The 20,888-nt window shown below is 46.2% G+C and overlaps 2 protein-coding genes across 3 annotated transcripts in view; one reads left to right on the top strand and one right to left on the bottom strand.

The window, feature by feature from the left end:
- Window positions 1-20,888, top strand: part of LOC125624433 (basic phospholipase A2 Sms-N6-like) — a 61,131-nt gene that overhangs the window by 20,298 nt on the left and 19,945 nt on the right. For both annotated transcript variants that reach the window (XM_048825118.2, XM_075121153.1), the window contains exons 4-7: window positions 171-343; window positions 951-1,054; window positions 15,453-15,613; window positions 16,381-16,586. The gene's annotated coding sequence lies outside the window, so the exon portion shown is untranslated. The remainder of the gene's footprint in view (window positions 1-170; window positions 344-950; window positions 1,055-15,452; window positions 15,614-16,380; window positions 16,587-20,888) is intronic.
- LOC125624310 (group IIF secretory phospholipase A2) lies at window positions 9,163-14,254 on the bottom strand. The gene is given in 5 exon segments (XM_048824862.1): window positions 9,163-9,311; window positions 10,407-10,513; window positions 11,479-11,623; window positions 13,537-13,589; window positions 14,127-14,254. Coding segments are annotated over 5 exon segments (582 nt in total).

Genomic DNA, 20,888 nt, shown 5'->3' with positions numbered 1-20,888 from the left:
ACTACACATACATTTTGCTATTGCTCTGGGATTTTAAACTATTTTTGTTAAGCTTTGCAATTTGCCTATATCTGTTCTGCTTAATCGTTTTGAACATTGGTCCTAGTCCTATAGAGGGGACATTTCCCTCCCTTCCAGTGAATTTAATGTTTCCCTTTGTTCTTTTACAGATGTTGGCATGGCACATGGGAGTGCTTTGGAGTTTAACAAAATGATTAAAGCCGCTACTGGGAAATGTGCCCTGTTATAGATGTTACTGTGGATTAGGTGGAAAGGAAACTGCACTAGATGTTACTGAAAGGAGCAGCATAATTCTGTCTAGCTACAGAAAACACTTTTCAGGGTAAGAGCCAGCTACTATCTGTCTGGGGTCAGGAAGAAATTTCCCCTATGGGCAGGTTATTTTGTAATTGTCCCGTATGGGTTTTTTGCACCTTCCTCTGAAATATCTGGTACTGGCCACTGTCTGAAGCCTCTGTTCTTCACAATCACATTCAAGGGCGCAAGCTTAACTCTGACCTTAGCAAATTTAAGATACTGTATTGGGAGGCGTGCTGTCACTTTAAAAGTCTACCCAAAAATGTGGGGGGTAAGAGGGTAAAGTGTCTAAATGTAACGGAGGGACTAGATGTGTGCATCATGGGTACTTGTATGCTGGCACTGAAAGAGGGTTTATTGTGCAGATGACGAGTCTATAACTGTATTTGGGTATAGTGGGGTTTGGGTGGTAGAGCATGTGAATTGTGGTTGTCTTGGGTATTAATTTTGCCTTATCTGGTGGTGACCTTTTCCCTATAAGGCTTGCATATCTTTTTACTCCAGTTTAGTGTTGAGGGAGAAGGTGTGAGATGAAAAGAGTAAAATATCCCAATTCTCATATATAATGCAGTGTAGAGAAAATTTTGAAACTTTGTGACACAGGCCTGATTTTTGTATGTTTCTCCCTCAAGGTGCTGCTATATCCCTGACTGCTGTTAAGGCAAACCAAGAGAAAAGAAATTTAAGCCTGTACTGACTAAATAGAAGTTCAGCATCAGCGATGGAAAAATCTTCAGTGAGTACTTTTCTGCTGCAAATAGACAAATTGCAGTGCAGTTTCTTTGTTTCTCTGAAATCTGTCTCCATTTTATCTTTGGATTAATGTTAGAGGGGGCCTGGAAAAGCCAAAATAGTGAAAATTGTTCGAAGGGCTGGTCTAATGTAGCTACAAACAGCATGTGACCAAGGGTAGAAAGAAATGTCAGCTCTCTGTGGTGATGCTACAACAAAAACATCCCAGCATGCAGTAATGCCAGAGGGTTTTCTTTGCCCAAAAACTGTGTAGTAAGCGCAAGAATATAAATTCCTTCCCAAGTTTAAGATAATATCCCTCTCTTGATAGCTTGTATTTGGCTGTATTGCATGCTGGGATGTTTTTACAGCAGTATCCCCACATAGAAAGCTGTTTTTTCTCTTCTTTGTAAGCTTGGTCACATACTGTAAGTAGCTTTGTCTAGATAGATAAGTTCTATGCAATATTAAGTGATAGGCAGACTGAAACATATACGTGGTAATACATACTCACACACACACGATTGTGGGGGAATAACATAATAATAATAGTGGAAAATAGCATACAAAGGACCAGATTTCATCCCTATGATAACTCCATTGACTACTGCAGATTTGCAGAATGTAGTTGGCCCATTGGCTGTTATTTTCAATACTAAAAAGAAAAGGAGTACTTGTGGCACCTTAGAGACTAGTCTCTAAGGTGCCACAAGTACTCCTTTTCTTTTTGCGAATACAGACTAACACGGCTGCTACTCTGAAATTTTCAATACTGTTTGTACAAATACATAGTAAGAATATCTCCTCTCAGCCTTCAGCATCATCTCCACCCACTAACTAAATCAGCTCATTAAAGCAGGTACAGAAGTGTGCTTGTTAAACTTTTCTAGAATGTAACCTCCTGAATACTCCATTGTTTTTCTTTTAATCTTTCTAAGAATTCCAGCTCTGAGTGATCAAATGTGTATAGCTATCGTTATCTTTTTGGTGGCTCATACACAAGGCCTTCAACTGAAACCCCACCTGCTGTGCTGAGTGGCAAGCAAAAAATTCCACCCTGTGGTGGCTGCCTAAGTAACCAGCAGAGCTAGAGATAAGGAATGTATGCAGTGAAACAGCAACGTAAAAACCTTCAGCATGTCCACCATGCTGCACATTACAGAGGTTGACACTGTCAAATCTTGTAGTGTAGCTACAAATCAAAGTGCTTGGGTAAAGACTCCACTTCAACCCTACTTCTCTTCACTTTGTGAATATAAGACTAATCTGTGGTCTCATTCTCCTCTAACATTGGTGCAAACCCACAATGAGGTCAAAATTGATTCCTGTATTCCCTTTGGTAGATGGCTTTGTGCACTGTTAGACTCCACAAGGAGAGCTGTGTGTTATTTGGGGCCCCTTGTGCTTGAGGATCAAGATCAGCTGGGATGCTTGAGCTGACGGGGCATAGATTTGCATGTCAGCAGGCTGGCAGTACGGTGTTCGTGGTGACTCTGGAACTCATCCACCCATGCACCCATCTCCTTTATGCGGCAGAGTCTGCGTTTCATGACCTTTCAGGTATTTGCAAAGATCAGCTGTTTCCTCAGGCATTTCCTCAGGGGGCTGCTTGGGTGGGGAAGGCATGTTTCAGTGGAAGTGGGAGGAAAGGTTGTCAATTTCCAGTGTGTCAGTGATACTGACCATTGATGTGTGCTTACGTTGTTTTATTCAACGTGCCAAGAAATGCTGTCCTCCAATGAATACCCTCTGGGCCCCTGCAGGTGCTACTGGCTCTGCACACCCACAGGGGACACTTGTGCAGGGGGCATTCAGGGTGGGAGGGGAAATAGGACATGGGGTTCTTATGCCCTAGTGATTCTGGCTTATAGGGGCCATTGCCGCTGGGGTTCATCTTAGTGCCAGGGGTCAAACTGGTCTCAGCAGCCTTGAAATTGGCAAGGCACAGGGCACCTTCCCTTCTGAGCCCTGTCTCAGCCCTTGTATCAGCACAGTGATGAGCTTCAGCCAAGCAGAGGTACCCACACTGAAATCCAAAACCTACATAAATTATCCATAAAATAGTACAGGGAGAATAGTGACGATGCAGAAAAGGGAATCAGGGTGATAAGGACTCTCTGAATATGTAATTTGGAGGCAAAAACTTGTATTAATTAGAAAAGAGATTAGTGATAATACTTTGTCCTCCTGATCTAAAGATCTCAAATTCCTTTCCGAACATTAACGAATTCAATGTCATGGCAACTCTTCCCCCTCCATGCACTACAGAAGTGTGTATGTAGCTAATACTAATACGTGATCATTAATACAGCTGGATTTAGCGAAGTACAGACTTGACAGCCAAGTGACTTGGCCAAGGTCACAGAGCAAGTCAGTGGCAGAACCAGGGGTCAGATTCTCCATTGCCCTGAGCCTTGAGCAGTCATTGCACTTACTCTACTCTGGGGTGAATAAGGATTCAAGGTGCAGGCTATTGGAGAATCAGACCCCAGGAGTCCTGACCAACTAACTCCCCTAGCTGTTCACTATCTCATACAGTTAAAATTAGAGCGGAGGTGGATGCAGCACATCTTCTCTTGAATAACAATCCTAAACACAAGAGGCCAGGAACTGCACATGGGGGCAGTCGGGGAGTGGAGGAGAAATATCTTTACATGGGACATAAATGATGTATGCAAAAGACGAGCAAAGGCAGCAATGGGCTGTCGATGGGAATTTATTCAAAAAGAAGAAAGACATATGCTGCTTAGCAAAGTGACATCGTACATGATAGTTCCAACTCTATATGACAGAGAGCTACCTAGATAAGAGTAGATCAGAATGTCTGCCTTCCATCTGCAAATAGTACTGTCAAAAGAAAAGGAGTACTTGTGGCACCTTAGAGACTAACCAATTTATTTGAGCATAAGCTTTCGTGAGCTACAGCTCACTTCATCGGATGCATCTGATGAAGTGAGCTGTAGCTCACGAAAGCTTATGCTCAGATAAATTGGTTAGTCTCTAAGGTGCCACAAGTACTCCTTTTCTTTTTGCGAATACAGACTAACGCGGCTGTTACTCTGAAATAGTACTGTGTCATGCAAATAATCCACTAGGTGTCAGATTTGCTCCACATTTATCAATCTCATTTAGCAGAACCTTCTGCCCCCTTGTACAAGGCTGTAGGTGTTTTCCATTCAGTTCCAGGCCGCTCACTGTGTGATATGCCTGTGGTCAGAGAGGAACAGTTACAAGTTCCTAGGTCACCCTACAGGGACTGGAGCGCCTTCTAACTGAGATGCCTTTGTGGCCCTCTAGATGTCCATCATAAGGTACATTTGGGGCTGCTGAGATAAGGGGGCATCCCCTATCCCTAGGTCTGAACTCTCATTGGGAACATTTGCCAGCCTGTAGCCGGAAGCCCAGTACTGATCACAAAATTGTACATTAGCAAAGATAACAATGGCAATATTGGAAAAGTCTCTAAAGGTCATTATCTATGTGTCCCCTCTAGGCAGTGACCAGAGCCAGTGCAGGAGAGAGGCCTGTTTATGCCACAGGAGCACAGCCCTCTGCTTCCAGAGGATCCTGGTTACTTACAATATATCCTACTGGGTCTATTCAAACAGGCCTTGCAATGGAAGCAAAGCCAGCTGTTAAGCAGGGCTGCCCCACCCTGGAGGTTTGCAGTTGTTGATTGGCTGTGCTCATTTTTAAGGGAGAAATCAAACAAGAAATCCCTGATGCAGAACCCTGAGCCTTTGGAGCCATCCACTCAGCTGCGTCCCAAAGTCTTACCCGGGGATCATGTATCAATATTCAGACGGCGAGGGTAGCACATCCACTAGTGTGAGATCATAGGTGTGTGTACAAGGAGATCACTTTGTTAGCAATCTTCTAGACCCCAGAGCCACCTTGGGAGGTGCCAACTTTTGCTTTTTTCTCTTTCTGGCATTTCTATAGCATCTTGGCTTCATGTCACAGTAAAAAGAATGAAATAAATTGCACCGGAAAGGATCTGCAGTGTTTCCAGGGATCTTTGTCAATGGTAAAATACAACAGCCTCCTCGCCCGCTTTATTATGGCATGAGAAGAGGGGGGAATCAAGAGTGAGGGGATAATGTGGAGGCCCAGACACAGGAATTGGAGCACTCAGGATGCATGGGGGGTTTATTTACTCTACAAAAAGTAGTGATAAGAGTAAGCCACAGGGCTGATGCATCTATCTCTGGGGTGGAACACAGCAGCTATTTAAAACCCACACAAACATTGCGTGGCAGTTCTGGGCAGAAGACTTTATTTTAAACTTGATGGGGGGATAGCTAGGCCATATGTATCTTTCCAAAGGGAATTCGGCCAGGACCCTGCCAGCAGGCACTCCCACACACAGATAGTCATCCTGCCAGGAGGTACAGAAATGGACATGGGCCCACAGTCACACTGCTGGGGTGAAGACTCCCGCACTGGCACTGATGGATGATAAGGAAACATGCTGATCATCTAAAAAAGAACCTGGAGCACATCATTGGAATCGCCTGGCCTTACAATTCAGCACTATTGAATAGCCACTGTAAACTGTGACAGACTCTTCCACGTTAGCCCAGCTGTTTTAAGTCTGCCAGGTCCCTATCTATGTACTTATGTGGCCTCCACAACTGTAACATAAGAGTATCTCACACTCTTCAATATATTTATCCTGACAACATCCCTGTACGATTATCCCTGTTTTACAGATGGGAGCTGAGGCACAGAAAGACTAAGGGCCAGATTTTTAAAGGTATTTAGGCACCTCCTATTAAAATCAATGGGAGTTAGGCACCTAAACACCCAGCCCTAAGTGACAGGTCCAAGCTTGCACAGGAGGTCTGTGGCAGAGCAGGGAATTGAATCCAGGGCTTGAGCTAGGGTCCTAACCAGTGCGTGGACTAGTCTTCCTCTCATCTTACAAGTTATTCTTTGCAGAGCCAGGCAGCAGGAAAGCACATTCATGGCTACTGAGCACGCTCTATTCACCATTAGGCAGTCAAAGCATTGCCCCTCCATATTGGGTATGCAGCAATCCACAGGTATAATGGCCCTGGTTAATTGGATATGCTTGTAACTGTTTAAAAATTACAAAGAGTTTAATTATTACAAGAAAACAGAGTGCAATGAGTATAAGTAATGTATTATTATCAGTCATAGGGACCAACCAAGAATGGGTCAACAAACTTCCAATGATTTTCATTGACATTATGTAGGCTCCTAACTTCCATTACCTTTGTGGATCTAGGCTCTAAATAGACAAGGTAGATCCAGGGTAGGTGTGATGGGGCATATGCCCCACACTGGCAAATAAAGGGTTACAGTGGAGTCTGGGGGTGCAACTAGCCTATTCAGTGGCACCTGGAAGAGAAACAGCTAATTAAGGATTAGACCCAGCTGGGGAGAACCAGACTGGGTGGGCCTATAAGGGAAGGCCTGCAGGGGCCAACGGGTGAGGCTCCAGTAGGGAGCTTATACCCTGTGACAGGCCCTGAAAGGAGAAGGGGGTCTAGGTAGCTGCCAGAGAAGCTAGGAGTTACCCAGAGAAAGTTTCTTAGCACAGACTGAGACAAACTGTGTAGAGAGATGATACTGCAGGGAGAGGGGGCTGGTGAATACAGCTCCATGACAGACACCTGCAAGCAGGTGAAGGTGAGACATAGTCCAGGGAGCTGGTGAGGATTCATAAGAAATAGACCCTAGCTGCTTCTCAGAAGAATCCTGGATAAGAACCCAGAGGAAAGCATTCTCCTACACTCCCCTGCCCTGCCCCCCACCCCATGGGAGAGGACATAAGCTATGGAAAAGGCTACAAAGGGGGGCTGAAGGCCTGCTAGGTGGTCACTAGGTCTCTGGGTTTTTGTTTGAACTTCTTTTAGTTACTACAGAAGGGGACTGTGCTGAAAGGGGACCTGGCGGGAGGGCTGGGACATGAAAGATACTGACTGGAGTAGAATTAAAACAGCAATCAGTAGGGAGTGCTATAACCAAGGACCTGGCCATGCCCTCTCCTGAGGCCTGGAGCTGCTGCGTCAGTGAGGGCAATAGCTTACAGCAGGGAAGCCATGCGGTGGTGGCACGTGTCATGTTAGCTCCAAGGTGGTGGGGTGGGGTGGTTTTTTTTGTTTGTTTGTTTGTTTTTTTCCTTTCTGGTGGTGAGCTTTCGTTGGGAGGGGATTGTTAACTGGAAAGTTAGGAACCAGGAGAGTAGGGTGAAGCTGGGGAGAAAAGGGAGGTGTGGAATGAGGCTGAGGTGAAGAGACTGGGGTGGGAGGAGGTTCGGATAAACAGCCAATTGTGCACAGAGAGAAAATCTGTTAAAAACGGAAGAATGTGTTTTCAGTATCTGTGGGTCCCTGGATGACCTGCTTTTTGCAGCTGTTCTGCTGGCTTGTGTAGTCATCCCAAACTCCAGACGCTAATCTCTATTCCATGCCACCGGTACCTTATGATAGCAGGATAAGGTCAAAATCCACCTTCCATTGTAGCCTCCCTCTACCTCATTTATCAGTCGCTCAGAACTTCCTCAAATACCTTCCTTTAGGGCTGAAATTTCCATGCTTGAACTCTCACTGGAGGTGAATTTCTGAAACCCCTTTAAGGGCCTGGTACTTTCCATGCTTGTTCTCCACTGAGCGGTCAATTTCAAGCATCCATCAGCCTTTTTTTGAGTTCTGCATGTGTACACAAATAACAATTAGAGCAAGGTTGGGTAAACTATGTCCTGCAGGCCGGATCTGGCCCACTAGCCGTTTTAATCCAGCCCTTGAGCTCCTGCTGGGAAGGGCAGTCTGGGGCTAGCCCTGTTCCAGCGCTCCAGCTGGGGAGCATGGTTGGGGGCCTCTCCACACAGCTCCTGGAAGCAGCGGCATGGCCCCCCTCCAGCTCCTACGCGTAGGGGAAGCCAAGAGGCTCCACTCTGCATGCTGCCCCTGCCCGAAGTGCCGCCCCGACATCTCCCATTGGCCGGGAACCGTGGCCAATGGGACCTGAAGGGGCAGTGCCTGCGGGTGGGACATCTGCACCTCTGCGTGGGAGCCGGAGAAGGGACATGCCACTGCTTCTGGGAGGCACTTGAGGTAAGCACTTCCTGAAGCCTGCGCCCCTTAGCCTCCCGCCCTGCCCCAAACCTCTGCCCCATCCCTGATCCCCCTCCCACCCTCCAAACCCCTCATTCCCAGCCTTGAGCACTCTCCTGCACCCCAAACCTCTCATCCCCAGCCCGCAACCCCAGCTGGAGCCCTCACCCACCCCCATGCCCCAAACCCCTGCCACAGCTCTGATCCCTCTCCTGCCCTCTGAACCCCTCGGTCCCAGCCCAAAGCACCCTCCTGCACCCCAAGCCCCTCATCCCCCAGCCCCACTCCAGAGCCTGCACCCCCAGACGGAGCCCACACCCTGCCCCAGCCCGGAGTCCCCTCCCGCACCCTGAACTCCACATTTCTGGCCCCACCCGGATCCTGCATCCCCAACCAGAGCCCTCCCCTCCTCCCACACCCCAACCCCAAATTTGTGAGTATTCATGGCCCGCCATACAATTTCTATTCCTAGATGTGGCCCTTGGGCCAAAAAGTTTGTCCACCCCTGAAGCAGAGCACTTACCTCCCCTTTGTGCTAATCTGGTGTAGGTGCTAATGCAACGTAAGGACTAGCCTGTGATTTTAGGCTTTGTGGCTGTGCATGGTAGGAAGGAGGAGTAAATGCTGATTTACTGCAGTTGAGGATCTGGCCTACAATTTAAACTTAGCTTGGTGGCGGGTGTGTCTGTCAGTCTGTCTCTCCCTTTTTGAGAGCCCAAGAGGTACAGCACCAGCAGAGTTAGTCCTCTTGGTACTGCTCCTCATAGGGTTTAACTGGGTGAATGGCGACAAACTGTACAGCTCGCTAATATCCTACCTGAGCAACTTCATGTCCCTCGCTACTGATCCCTCCACAGACAGGGTACGTACAAGCCAGGACCTTCTATTGCTTTAGCTGTCCCCAGGGAAGAGATTGGTTCACTTGGTAGGTTGATGGTCTCTTTGAGGAAGGGGCTAGGAGTACTTTGGAAAGAGGAAACATCTGTGCTTTGCAATCTGTTGTGTAGCCAGATGGCGAGTAAAACTTTATTTAGCAACGGGGGGTAGATCCTTTGCAGAAGAAATTGAAGTAATAGCGGTATCCTTTGTGATAGCTGCTTGCTTCCTTTCTGAAACACAGGACCGCTGTCCGGTCACATTCACATGCTCGCTTTGCACAGGTGGCATTATTTGTGTTCCCTGCAGGAACAAAAGCATTTCTCACTCCAGAACCCTTGTGCGGTAACTAAAAGGCCAGGGACCCACTCGGAGGCCAAGCGCTGAGCAGCTTGTTCCTTCCCTGACCTTCAGCGCTCCAGATGCATGGATGAGGTTTAGCGAAAGAGGAACGAGGCAGCCCTGTTGCTGTAACGCTGCCGGGAATGTTGCAACACTGCAGAGTTCCCAGCTGCTGCCATGCCAATAGCAGGGGTGCCATCAGTGCTGGATTCACCGCCCCATCGCCAGCTTAGGTGCCTTTCCAAACCAGCAGAGTGCAGCCGATTCTCCCCTGCCTCGTGTAGCCCGCTGGTGAGTGTGAGCTACAGGCCCCTGCTCCGTACCAATCCCCAGAGGCTATGTGGGGTGACTGCCCCAGCTACAGATCTGTAGCAGCTCATGCATTTCACTCCGGAGGTCCCCGGCTCAGTTCCCAGTGTGTTGGCCAAGATGGCGGCTCTGACCATTGCAGTCAGTCACGTCCACTTGGGCGTTGTGGGTATAAAATGCTGGAAAATCAGACTGGCAACATTTTACACCCATCTTCACAGGTGTAAATACAGTGACCAATGAGGCCCAGTGGCTCTGGCACTGCAGCACTGGAACGCAAAGGCCCTGCGATCCATCAAGGCTGCCTGCCCTGGAACTGGCATTCAGTCAGTCACAGCTCAGAGGTCCTTAACGGTTGTCCTGTCCACTTGCTCTGTAAGATGTCCCCCTAATTGCCTTGGAGGTTGTGGGGAGGAACCAGAAGGACCAGAAGTACTTCCACTTCCTCCCCCCCCAACCCCTAGCTATCCTGTAAGTGCTTTACTTCTTCCCAAAAGCCCCTCTGACTGACTGTTTCTCTTTAGGACACCTAGATTCATAGATATTTAGGTCAGAAGGGACCATTATGATCATCTAGTCTGACCTCCTGCACAACGCAGGCCACAGAATTTCACCCACCACTCCTACAAAAAAAAAAAAAACCTTTGTTCCAATGTCATTGTAAAAGGTTAAAGCAAGAGAGCAAGGTCTCAGGTAGATCACCACGGTATCCGTGGCCATTTTAGCCATGCAGAAAATGCTACTCACAGCACATAACATCTTTGTCGATGATGGAGTATCGATAATGATCGAAAAATGGGTGACAGCTCTGGTTGGTTAACTCCTTATAGCAGCAGTCATGGGCATGACAGCACCTTCAGGGAGACGGAAACACAGGAGTGGGGTGGAGAATCTGACCAGGTGAAGTAATGGCCAACATCACCACTACTAGAGGGGAGAGTGTGAGCGAGCCTCCCAAGGAACAGAGTTTGGTCTTGGTTGGGAAAAGCCCCTAGCAGCCCAGATGTTTATCCCAAGTGACGGTCTTAGCTCTGTGCCTCAAATCCAGCTCCTGTCCAAAGCTGGGTGAAATGTTTTGAACAAAACCTTTTTTTCAGCAAAAAATGCAGATGTGGGTTGACTGGAACATTTTGTGAATTGGTGTTGAATTTGCTGAATAGTTTTGGTTGGGGGTGGAGCCTTCAAAACTATTTAGGAAAAAATTGAAAAAACTTCAAAATGGACTGTTCTGATTTTTTTGATTCATAGCTGTTTTAAAATGTCCTTCAATTTTAATTTAAAAAAACCCTAACAAGCCAAAAATCAAATCTAAACAAAACATTTAGTTCAACCTAAAACAACTTTCTGATCTGCCAAAACGTTAAAGTTTGTTCAGGAGCTGGGGTGGGGGGTTGACTTAAATGATTGGGGGGGGGTTGGGGTTTTTTTGGGGGGAAGAGGGAGACTGAACCAAAAAAATCCATTAGATTGAAAACTCCCTGGGGCAGAGCCTGTCTTTGTTCTGTGTATGTACAGCACCTAGCACGAAGGAGCCTATCCGGAACCAGGACCCCAGTGTGGTATAATACAAATAAATACTACCACTAATCACAGGGTTCTACTGGCCCTTTTAAGATTCTGGGGATGAATCACCCCAGCGTGCCTTGACTACAAAGGAGTTTCCATTCTCATATACTCTGGAGAGTTGAGGCGCTCTGCCCCAGATGCTAAAGAGCTTAGTGCAGTTACAACCCTAGGATTTAGGTGCCCAGCTAACTAAATCAGTGCATTGCAAAAATTAGTATTGATACCAGCAGCACTGACCTGAACCAAAACTTACCAGTCTGTCTTATCTAGAGGCTGCCCTCTCCCACCGAGTCCACAGTGGCATCCATACCCATTATAGGAAATTAAGGCACTTTTCCTAGTAATTCTCCGGATCATGAATTTGAAATTGAGGAGGCTGCTGTGGATCATGGTCAAAACTGTGAAAGAGCAGAAAGCGCTTTTCAGGACTTTTCCAAGGAGATGTTTTGCCTTCAAGGAGAATCATTTCCCTGGTCCCTCACCTGACGTACAGAGGGAGGTCAAAATCACTAAGTATTTAGTGACTAAGGGGAGGCTTGTACTGCTTCTGCTTTCATGTTAGCTATAACCTAGCACAGGGAGGAAGGGTAGTCTACCGGTCAAACTACTGCCAGGGACTCAGGAGATATAGGTTCAATTCCTGTTCTGCTACAGATTCAGTGTGTGACCTTGAGCAAGTCACTTAGGGCTGAATGTGCAAAAGGAGTTAGGTGCCCAAACCCCGGTTCCACGACCATGTGATGCACAAAAGTCCTGCTGAAATCCTGTAGGTGCCTAAATGTCTATCTGTTCTTTCTTCTTTTTTTTTTTTTCCTCCCTCCCCCTCCCGCCCCTTGGTTTGGAGGTTTTCTTATTTTTGCAGTACAAGTTCCCTCAGCGCCTGTGTTTTGTCTCTGAGCATGTGCACTGCTGCTTCTCCGGGGCGGGGGGGGTCCAGATGTTTATCTCCCACCTAAGCCCCAGAGTGATTCACAAACCAGGGGCATTCAGCTGATTTGCACATGGGGCCTCATCCGGTAGGGATGCTCAGAGGTCTCTTCACAGATCAGGCCCCTCAGGCAAGTTCATACAGAACAGGGGAGGGCGCAGGATGACAACACTATGCCTTGAACTTTTAGCCCAGTGATTAGGGTGCTCACCTTGGATGTGGGAAACCTTTGTTCAAGTCCCCCTCCACCTGAAGGGGAGAAGGGATTTGAACAGGGAGTTCTCTAACCGTTGGACTATGGCGTATTCTGATGTGAGGAAATCCCTCAATCTCTCCTGTTGAATCTGTTGCACTGTGGATAACTAGGGTCAATGGAACAGGGGGCCTGGGTCTCCCACATCCTGGGGGAATGCCCTTATCCCTGTGAGTGGGGTGGGGCTTAGCACACACACCCTGGTCGGCACTGCCCATCGCCTACCTTAGGCGGCTCCCTGCCGATCATGCTGGGTTTGTGGTTCGGGGTCACAGGCACCCATCTCTCCCCGCTCATTGCAGAGGAGCGTAGGTATCTAACTCAGGCTTTGTGTATCGCAGTGATTTCTCCCAGGTATCTAATGCCTCTCATGCATTCAGGCCTTAATCTCTCTGCGTCGGTTCCCTTTCTGTATTAGGGTGGTCATAGCTCTTTCCTTCCTCACGTGGGTGCTGGGAGGCACCTGGATGCCAGGGTAATAGGGGCTATATAAGTAGCTCATCTGCCCTGGCACTGTTTTCTGCCTGTCACTGAAATAGTCTCATGATCTCGACCAGACAGTCAGGGGCAGCTTAGAAGCTAACAGCAGCTGTGACTCAAACTGATGCCCCCAGGTATATGGGGTCTGAGCTGTGAACAGATGGGCTTGTTTTGAGGGGCTGCGATGCCCTCTGCTGTACGCAGTACAAACAAGCTAGTCCCCCATCCGCCCCGACGGAGTTCCAAGGCATCTGATGAGGATGTGACCGTCTCCTAGCAGAAAGGAGAATCTATAGTGATGGGCACCAGTGCAGAGGGGGTGGAGGAAAGCGTAATGTTAGACCACGTCCTGCAAGGTGGAACTGACCCTTAACCCCAGTGGAGGGGTTCAGCAGTGTTGTTTCTTATGCAATTCTTTATAAAGATGGGCCAGAACCTTTGTTCTGAACAGCCCTGAATTGTGAGCAGGTTTGAAAGCCTACTGCAGAGCTAGAGTTCACTCATGGGCCCAACCCAGGACTGAACTTTGGGGCCTCCAAAATATGGCTTGAGCCGCTCTGTAGCTCCTTGGCAAGATGGCGGTCACTTTGCTGATGGATGCCACTTGGCCTGCCCTCAGGGGCTGGGGGTGTGGGGTTTCCGGTACTCACTGCTGGCTGCCAGTATTGCCATTGGGAAGAGTTTCCACATGTCTGTGCAGAACCTGAGGAAGAAATAGACTCTGGGATCATGTCTGGAGCGAAGCGAAATGTTTCAGATGAGGAGCTTATTTTAAAAAAGATAAAATAAAAATACCATTAGGGGTCACAAACTGTTTGCAAATTTAGAGAAGTTTTGATTGAACAAAAAATTGAGGGAAAAGGGGGGCTAGAATTTTTGGAAATGTAGCTGTATTGACTAAATATTTTTGTGTTTTTACAAAAAAAAAAAAAAAAAAAAACACTTGTTTTGGGTCAAACAAAATATTTTTTTATTTGACCCAAAATGACTTCTCCCGTCCCCATTCATTAGCCCAAAAGGGGGGGGGGGAGGAATCAGTTATTCACTCAGCTATAGTCATGTCATAGCTACAGCCAAACGTTCAATGGCAGCTCCAGAACAACCCACTGGCTGCAAACCAAAGGGACTGCATGAGTTCCTGGAATAATTCCAGACCAAGGCCTCAAACGCACCCCGTAACAAATGGAGCGTGTGTGTGCTTCTAGTTACCCAGTGGTGTTGTCCTTTCCTTTATACAGACCTGATGCCTTAGGGATGAATCTCCCATAGCCCCTGCCTCAGCCAGAAAGCTGCCTGACGTAAGGGGATCCTTAGCTGATGCATCAGCTGGGTGTAACTGGGATAATTCAGAGCATCCTTGGAGTTCATTAGTTCTCCCCCCCACCCCCCCTTGGAATTCACTGTGACTGTGATGCTTGGAGTGTTCGCACAGCAAAAGGTCTACGTGTGGAATTTGCTGCTCCTGGAGATCTGCTGAGAATGGATTTTTAAAAGGTCTGGGTAACTTTATGACCATAGTTAACACCTGCAACTAAGAAAGCTAAGGGTAACGATCATGTTTTAGGGTGTACAGTGGTCTCTGGCAGGGCTCAGGATAATATAGCAATGTACAACATAGCACAACTGGCCATAATAATCCTTTGAGGGGGAGAATCACCTTTTATTGGGAGGGCGACAGCCTAACACTAGGCCAACACAGTCTGATCCAGTACGAGAACGCCTGTGTTCTTACCCCGTAACCCCAAAACAACAGCTCAGGGTGGCAATGAAGCTGGATCTCCCATGCCATCCATTACCTCAATGATGAAGTGTCACAGTAAACATTCCAGCTCCCAGTCCCATCTCCATTCCTAACCGCTGCAGGGCTCGATTTCCTCTCCTTTCCAGTACTCCCTCGTCATGACACCCCGCATGCCTCATTCCCTTATTACAGTCGTGCCTATAATTCTCTATCCATGTCTCCAGCTGTTGTTCCCACTTCATTCCAGCTTTCCTTGTCTCCATTATTTCCCTCACCATTCCAAAACCTCTTGTTCCTGTTCCATTCTGAACCCCATCATTCCAATAGCCACCCACACCGTGTGTGTGTGGGAGAGAGAGACACACTCACACACACACGATGGTTTGCTCTAACATGAGTAGAGGCTTGCGAACCTGGACACGCTGCAGAGCCTACAGATGGACTGTTGCTTCATTAACATCTGTGCAGCCAGCATTTCGTTCCATGTTTTCTCAGGCATTTAGGACCTGATCCAAAGCCCATTCAAGTCAATGGAAAGACTCCAATCGGGACTTGATTTCAAGGGTAAAGTTGTTTGGGTGGGTTTGTTTAATCTTGATGCTGGCCGTAATTAGCTGTTTTTCTTGGTCCGTTCTGTTGCCCCAATATAAATACATTGGTGAATGTATTTATCGGATCCAGGACTTTGATTGGTACTTTGCAGTTAGAAGTCAAATACCAATGAATAATAAAAGGTCTTCTGAGCAGGATGCCAAAGAATTCATGTATGGAGCAAAGCTGGAGAAATCTGCCTTTCTAATGGTTTTACATATTTTTTTAAAAAAGGAGAGAGAGAGCAAAAATACCATCTGGGAATGCCAAGTGTACAGCAAGAGATCTTACCTGCTGGCAAATGCCTCCTGGCTGGAGAAATCAGGCAGAAGAGCCCAAGAGGACAACTGTGGCAGCAACAGAGGCTGGAGTTATGGGGCAGCTGCTGCTAAGAGGTGGGGTTTTTACTTAAAAAATCTGCCCCCTAATCATTTACTAAAAAATCTGCCCCCTAATCATTTACTTATAATTATTGAAAAAAATACTTTACAGCATTTGGGTTTTCAGCATAATCTCTCTTCACACCAACAAAACAGAGCTCTGAGCTGTCTTCTCTGCAGCATTGGGAACTAGTTTCAGAGTCATTATTACACAATGCCCTCATAGTAATCTTTTTCCCTGCCAATTGGATTTTGTGAGTGAAGCTATTGGGCCAAATTAATTCCAGGCGTAACCCAAATGCAATCACACCATAGATAGTGTGATGGGGTATATACTACATCCTGGCTTGAAAAGGGTTAATGTGGGTCTGAGGCTCCAATTAACCCACCTGACTGCACCTGGAGGGGTTGGCGAGCCCCAATTGGGAGAGGAGCTGGGCGGTTGCTATAAAAGCAGGAAATCTGGATCATGTTTTTAAATTAGAAACTGAAATACAAACGAGTATGAGGCACAAAGGTTTTGTGATAGCGGTCTTTCTAGCTATTGAGACGATGTCTGATATGCTGTTGGGGGGAAGGCTTGTTCTATAGAGTAGATGCACTAGGGATAAGAGGAAGAATGGGTGGGACCATGCTGGTTGGCGGTGGGAAAGTTATGTCAAATATATATAATGTTAAAAACTGTACACAGGCAACAATTATCAGCCTGGCCTTATTTAATACTATGACAAACGATCTCCCCAAACAAATAAGTAGTGAGGTAGGTGTTGCTCTATTTGCAGATGACTGTGCTCTGTCGGTTTGGAGTGGGAATATTGAAGTGACAGAAAAGAGAATCAGCAGTGTTATAAGAAACCTCTGACTGTGGACATGCATGGGACTTCAGGCTCTCCATTGCTAAAGCCAAAGGATTGGTCTTTACCAAAAGGAAAGTTACAACGGAATGTAAACTGCATCTGTATGGAGAACAAATAGACCTCGTTAAAAGGTTTGAATTCCTAGGGGACATTTGATTCTAAATTAGTTGAGGAAGATCATATAGACTAAGTTAAAGATAAATGTACAGGAAGGATTAACCTGCTTAAAAGTCTTGCTGGGGCTACCGGGGGGGGGGGGTGGAATAAGAAAATAAGGCTCTGTATGCAATCAGCAATGGTCAGATCAGGTTTCAGAGGAGCAGCCGTGTTAGACTGTATCAGCAAAAACAACATGGAGTCCTTGTGGCACCTTAGAGACGAACACATTTATTTGGACATAAGCTTTCATGGGCTAAAACCCACTTCATCAGATGCATGGAGTGGAAAATACAGTAGGGAGGTATAAATACACAGCACATGAAAAGATGGGAGTTGCCTTACCAAGTGAGGGGTCAGTGCTAACGAGCCAATTCAATTAAGGTGGAAGTGGGCTATTCTCAACAGTTGACAAGAAGGGGTGGAAATCACTTTTGTAGTGCTAATGAGGCCAGTGTAATCAAGGTGGCCCATTTCAAACAGTTGACAAGAAGGTGTGAGTATCAGCAGGGGGAACTAGTTTTTGTGGCTGCCAAGCTTTTAGGTCAGCGTCAAAATCAGAACTTAAATTAGATTTAATACAAGCCCAGGCACTATAAATTGTGTGTGTGTATTTATTGCAATACCTATCAATGCACTACAGATGACTTCTAGGGAAATGCAAGTTATATTATGAATGAAACTACTGGACCTAACTTTCTGGGCCAAAGTTAATGGGAATTACAATGATGAAAGTGCCAAACAAATATATTGTTAGGAATTTGATAGGTGAATTATAGCATGCAATGTTAGAACTTCACTTGTCATTAGAGTTAATATGCATGCAGAAGTTGAAAGATAGGGAAAGGCTAAATGAAGTCAAAACTTTTAGTCATGGGAACATCAGTTATGGATGGAAAGCTGCATGCCCAAAGGTGGATACAGATTTATTTTATAAACTTAAGGGATAAAAAAAAAAAAAAGACTGTAGAAATTAAAACTGAAGTGTGCCAGTATATAGATGACAAGTGGAGTCGGTTTTGTCAAATACAGAGAGATGGATCCAAAAGAGAGAAAACGGAAGTGACACATTTTATACACCAACACTGGGAATTAGATCATCTAAAATAATATCAGATTTTATAGCTGTTATGGCAGCCTAACTAGCTGCAATAATGCAGGCATTAAATTGGATCTGGGATGTACACCCAATAGCAGTGGTCATTTTAAAAAAACAAACCAACCTCAGTCTCAGGCCCTGTGGCAATAAAAAAGGGTGTCTTAGTATGCAGAAAGAAAAGGAGGACAAGTGGCACCTTAGAGACTAACCAATTTATTTGAGCATAAGCTTTCGTGAGCTACAGCTCACTTCATCAGATGCATCCGATGAAGTGAGCTGTAGCTCACGAAAGCTTATGCTCAAATAAATTGGTTAGTCTCTAAGGTGCCACAAGTACTCCTTTTCTTTTTGTGAATACAGACTAACACGGCTGCTACTCTGAAACCTGTTAGTATGCAGAAGTGATTTAATCAATGAAATTATATTTCTTAGAACAGAGTTAGTACAGCTGGGGATATATGTAGCATTAACTTGGATCCCAGTGCATACTGGGATATCAGGGAACAAAATGATGGACAAAGCAGCTAAAATGTTGTAAGAAATGAAGACATTGACATAGAAATATCGTGAGTAAACAGGAATTCAAAAGCCTAATATAGAAAAATCTAAAAGAGGAATGATGACAAACTTTGGATTCCCAAAAAGGAAGAGGAAGAAGGGGAGGGGGGGTGTTTCTTTTTCTTTTTTAATTGTGCCCTAGAGTTGACGATAGCAACGTACTTCTGGGCCTGATAGGGAAAAGTGAAGTGACTTTGTTTAGAGAACTGACAGTTTGCTGCTTAAACAAAAATCTTTTTAGAATAAGTAGACACACAGAAGGCCTAGGTGAGCTCTGTAAGCAATCGAAGAAGCAATCAGTTGCCTTTTATGAGTATGTAAGGGCTTGGATAAAGAAATGGAAAAGCTTTCTGAGGAATAATTCAAATGTCTTAAGGTAACAAAAGTTATGTTGTTTAGTAAAAATGTCCAGGAAGTGGGGAATTATTAGAAAGGTGTTCATAAGCTACTTGAAAGACTCAAGGCAGAATGAGAGAATATAAGCCACTAGGGATTTAGGAATGATACCTGGCAGCAGCTATAGGTTATTCAGTCAAGTCTGCTTTGCCTGGAAGTCTAAACAGCAATGAAACAGGCCTCCAGTCCGAGCCCTGCAAACCCAAGTCAGCTGGCATGGACCGGTGGCAGGTTTTTCTTTGCTGTGTAGACATATTCGAACAGTTCTAATGTCCAGTTGGCCTGATGTAAAACAAAAATGAGGGCTGAGAATGTGAGCCTGGGTCAGAGAATTTCGTTGTTTTAGTCCATTTCCTGATATCTAATCCATCCTGTGAATCATTCTCCTGTGAGTAACGCAAGTCTTCAGAAGCACTGTCTTTTGTTCTGTGTCCTCAGATAAACCCAGGCTCAGGGTGTTTAATTCAGGAAAAGTCTACATTCACATGTCCAGGGCTGGAATTTCCCAGAGGAAGGGGAATAATGCTGCTTTGGAGTGAACAGCAGGAGAAAGCCAACACGGGAGAACCTAAACCTTCACTGTGGGAAAGTCCCAACCCAGGGAGATGATGGAATCCTTCTGCTTGAGGCTGGGCAAAGCACTCCTGGTTCTATAGCAAAGTGCCCAATCCAGCTCCTATTGGGAGTCTCTCCTTTGACTTTATTGGAAGTTGGATTGGGACCTAGCACGTCTTTCTAAAACATGCTTGACCCCAAGTGATTGGGCTCAATGCAGGAGGTACTGAGTGAGGTTCTGTGGCCTGTGTTATAGAATCATAGAATCATAGAATATAAGGGTTGGAAGGGACCCCAGAAGGTCATCTAGTCCAACCCCCTGCTCGAAGCAGGACCAATTCCCAGTTAAATCATCCCAGCCAGGGCTTTGTCAAGCCTGACCTTAAAAACCTCTAAGGAAGGAGATTCTACCACCTCCCTAGGTAACGCATTCCAGTGTTTCACCACCCTCTTAGTGAAAAAGTTTTTCCTAATATCCAATCTAAACCTCCCCCACTGCAGCTTGAGACCATTACTCCTCGTTCTGTCATCTGCTACCATTGAGAACAGTCTAGAGCCATCCTCTTTGGAACCCCCTTTCAGGTAGTTGAAAGCAGCTATCAAATCCCCCCTCATTCTTCTCTTCTGCAGGCTAAACAATCCCAGCTCCCTCAGCCTCTCCTCATAACTCATGTGTTCCAGACCCCTAATCATTTTTGTTGCCCTTCGCTGGACTCTCTCCAATTTATCCACATCCTTCTTGAAGTGTGGGGCCCAAAACTGGACACAGTACTCCAGATGAGGCCTCACCAATGTCGAATAGAGGGGAACGATCACGTCCCTCGATCTGCTCGCTATGCCCCTACTTATACATCCCAAAATGCCATTGGCCTTCTTGGCAACAAGGGCACACTGCTGACTCATATCCAGCTTCTCGTCCACTGTCACCCCTAGGTCCTTTTCTGCAGAACTGCTGCCTAGCCATTCGGTCCCTAGTCTGTAGCTGTGCATTGGGTTCTTCCATCCTAAGTGCAGGACCCTGCACTTATCCTTATTGAACCTCATCAGATTTCTTTTGGCCCAATCCTCCAATTTGTCTAGGTCCTTCTGTACCCTATCCCTCCCCTCCAGCGTATCTACCACTCCTCCCAGTTTAGTATCATCTGCAAATTTGCTGAGAGTGCAATCCACACCATCCTCCAGATCATTTATGAAGATATTGAACAAAACCGGCCCCAGGACCGACCCTTGGGGCACTCCACTTGATACCGGCTGCCAACTAGACATGGAGCCATTGATAACTACCCGTTGAGCCCGACAATCTAGCCAGCTTTCTACCCACCTTGTAGTGCATTCATCCAGCCCATACTTCCTTAACTTGCTGACAAGAATACTGTGGGAGACCGTGTCAAAAGCTTTGCTAAAGTCAAGAAACAATACATCCACTGCTTTCCCTTCATCCACAGAACCAGTAATCTCATCATAGAAGGCGATTAGATTAGTCAGGCATGACCTTCCCTTGGTGAATCCATGCTGGCTGTTCCTGATCACTTTCCTCTCATGCAAGTGCTTCAGGATTGATTCTTTGAGGACCTGCTCCATGATTTTTCCAGGGACTGAAGTGAGGCTGACTGGCCTGTAGTTCCCAGGATCCTCCTTCTTCCCTTTTTTAAAGATTGGCACTACATTA

This window comes from Caretta caretta, chromosome 18 (genome assembly GCF_965140235.1).
Source record: "Caretta caretta isolate rCarCar2 chromosome 18, rCarCar1.hap1, whole genome shotgun sequence".
Classification (NCBI taxonomy): domain Eukaryota; kingdom Metazoa; phylum Chordata; order Testudines; family Cheloniidae; genus Caretta; species Caretta caretta.
This window is presented reverse-complemented; position numbering and strand designations above follow the sequence as displayed.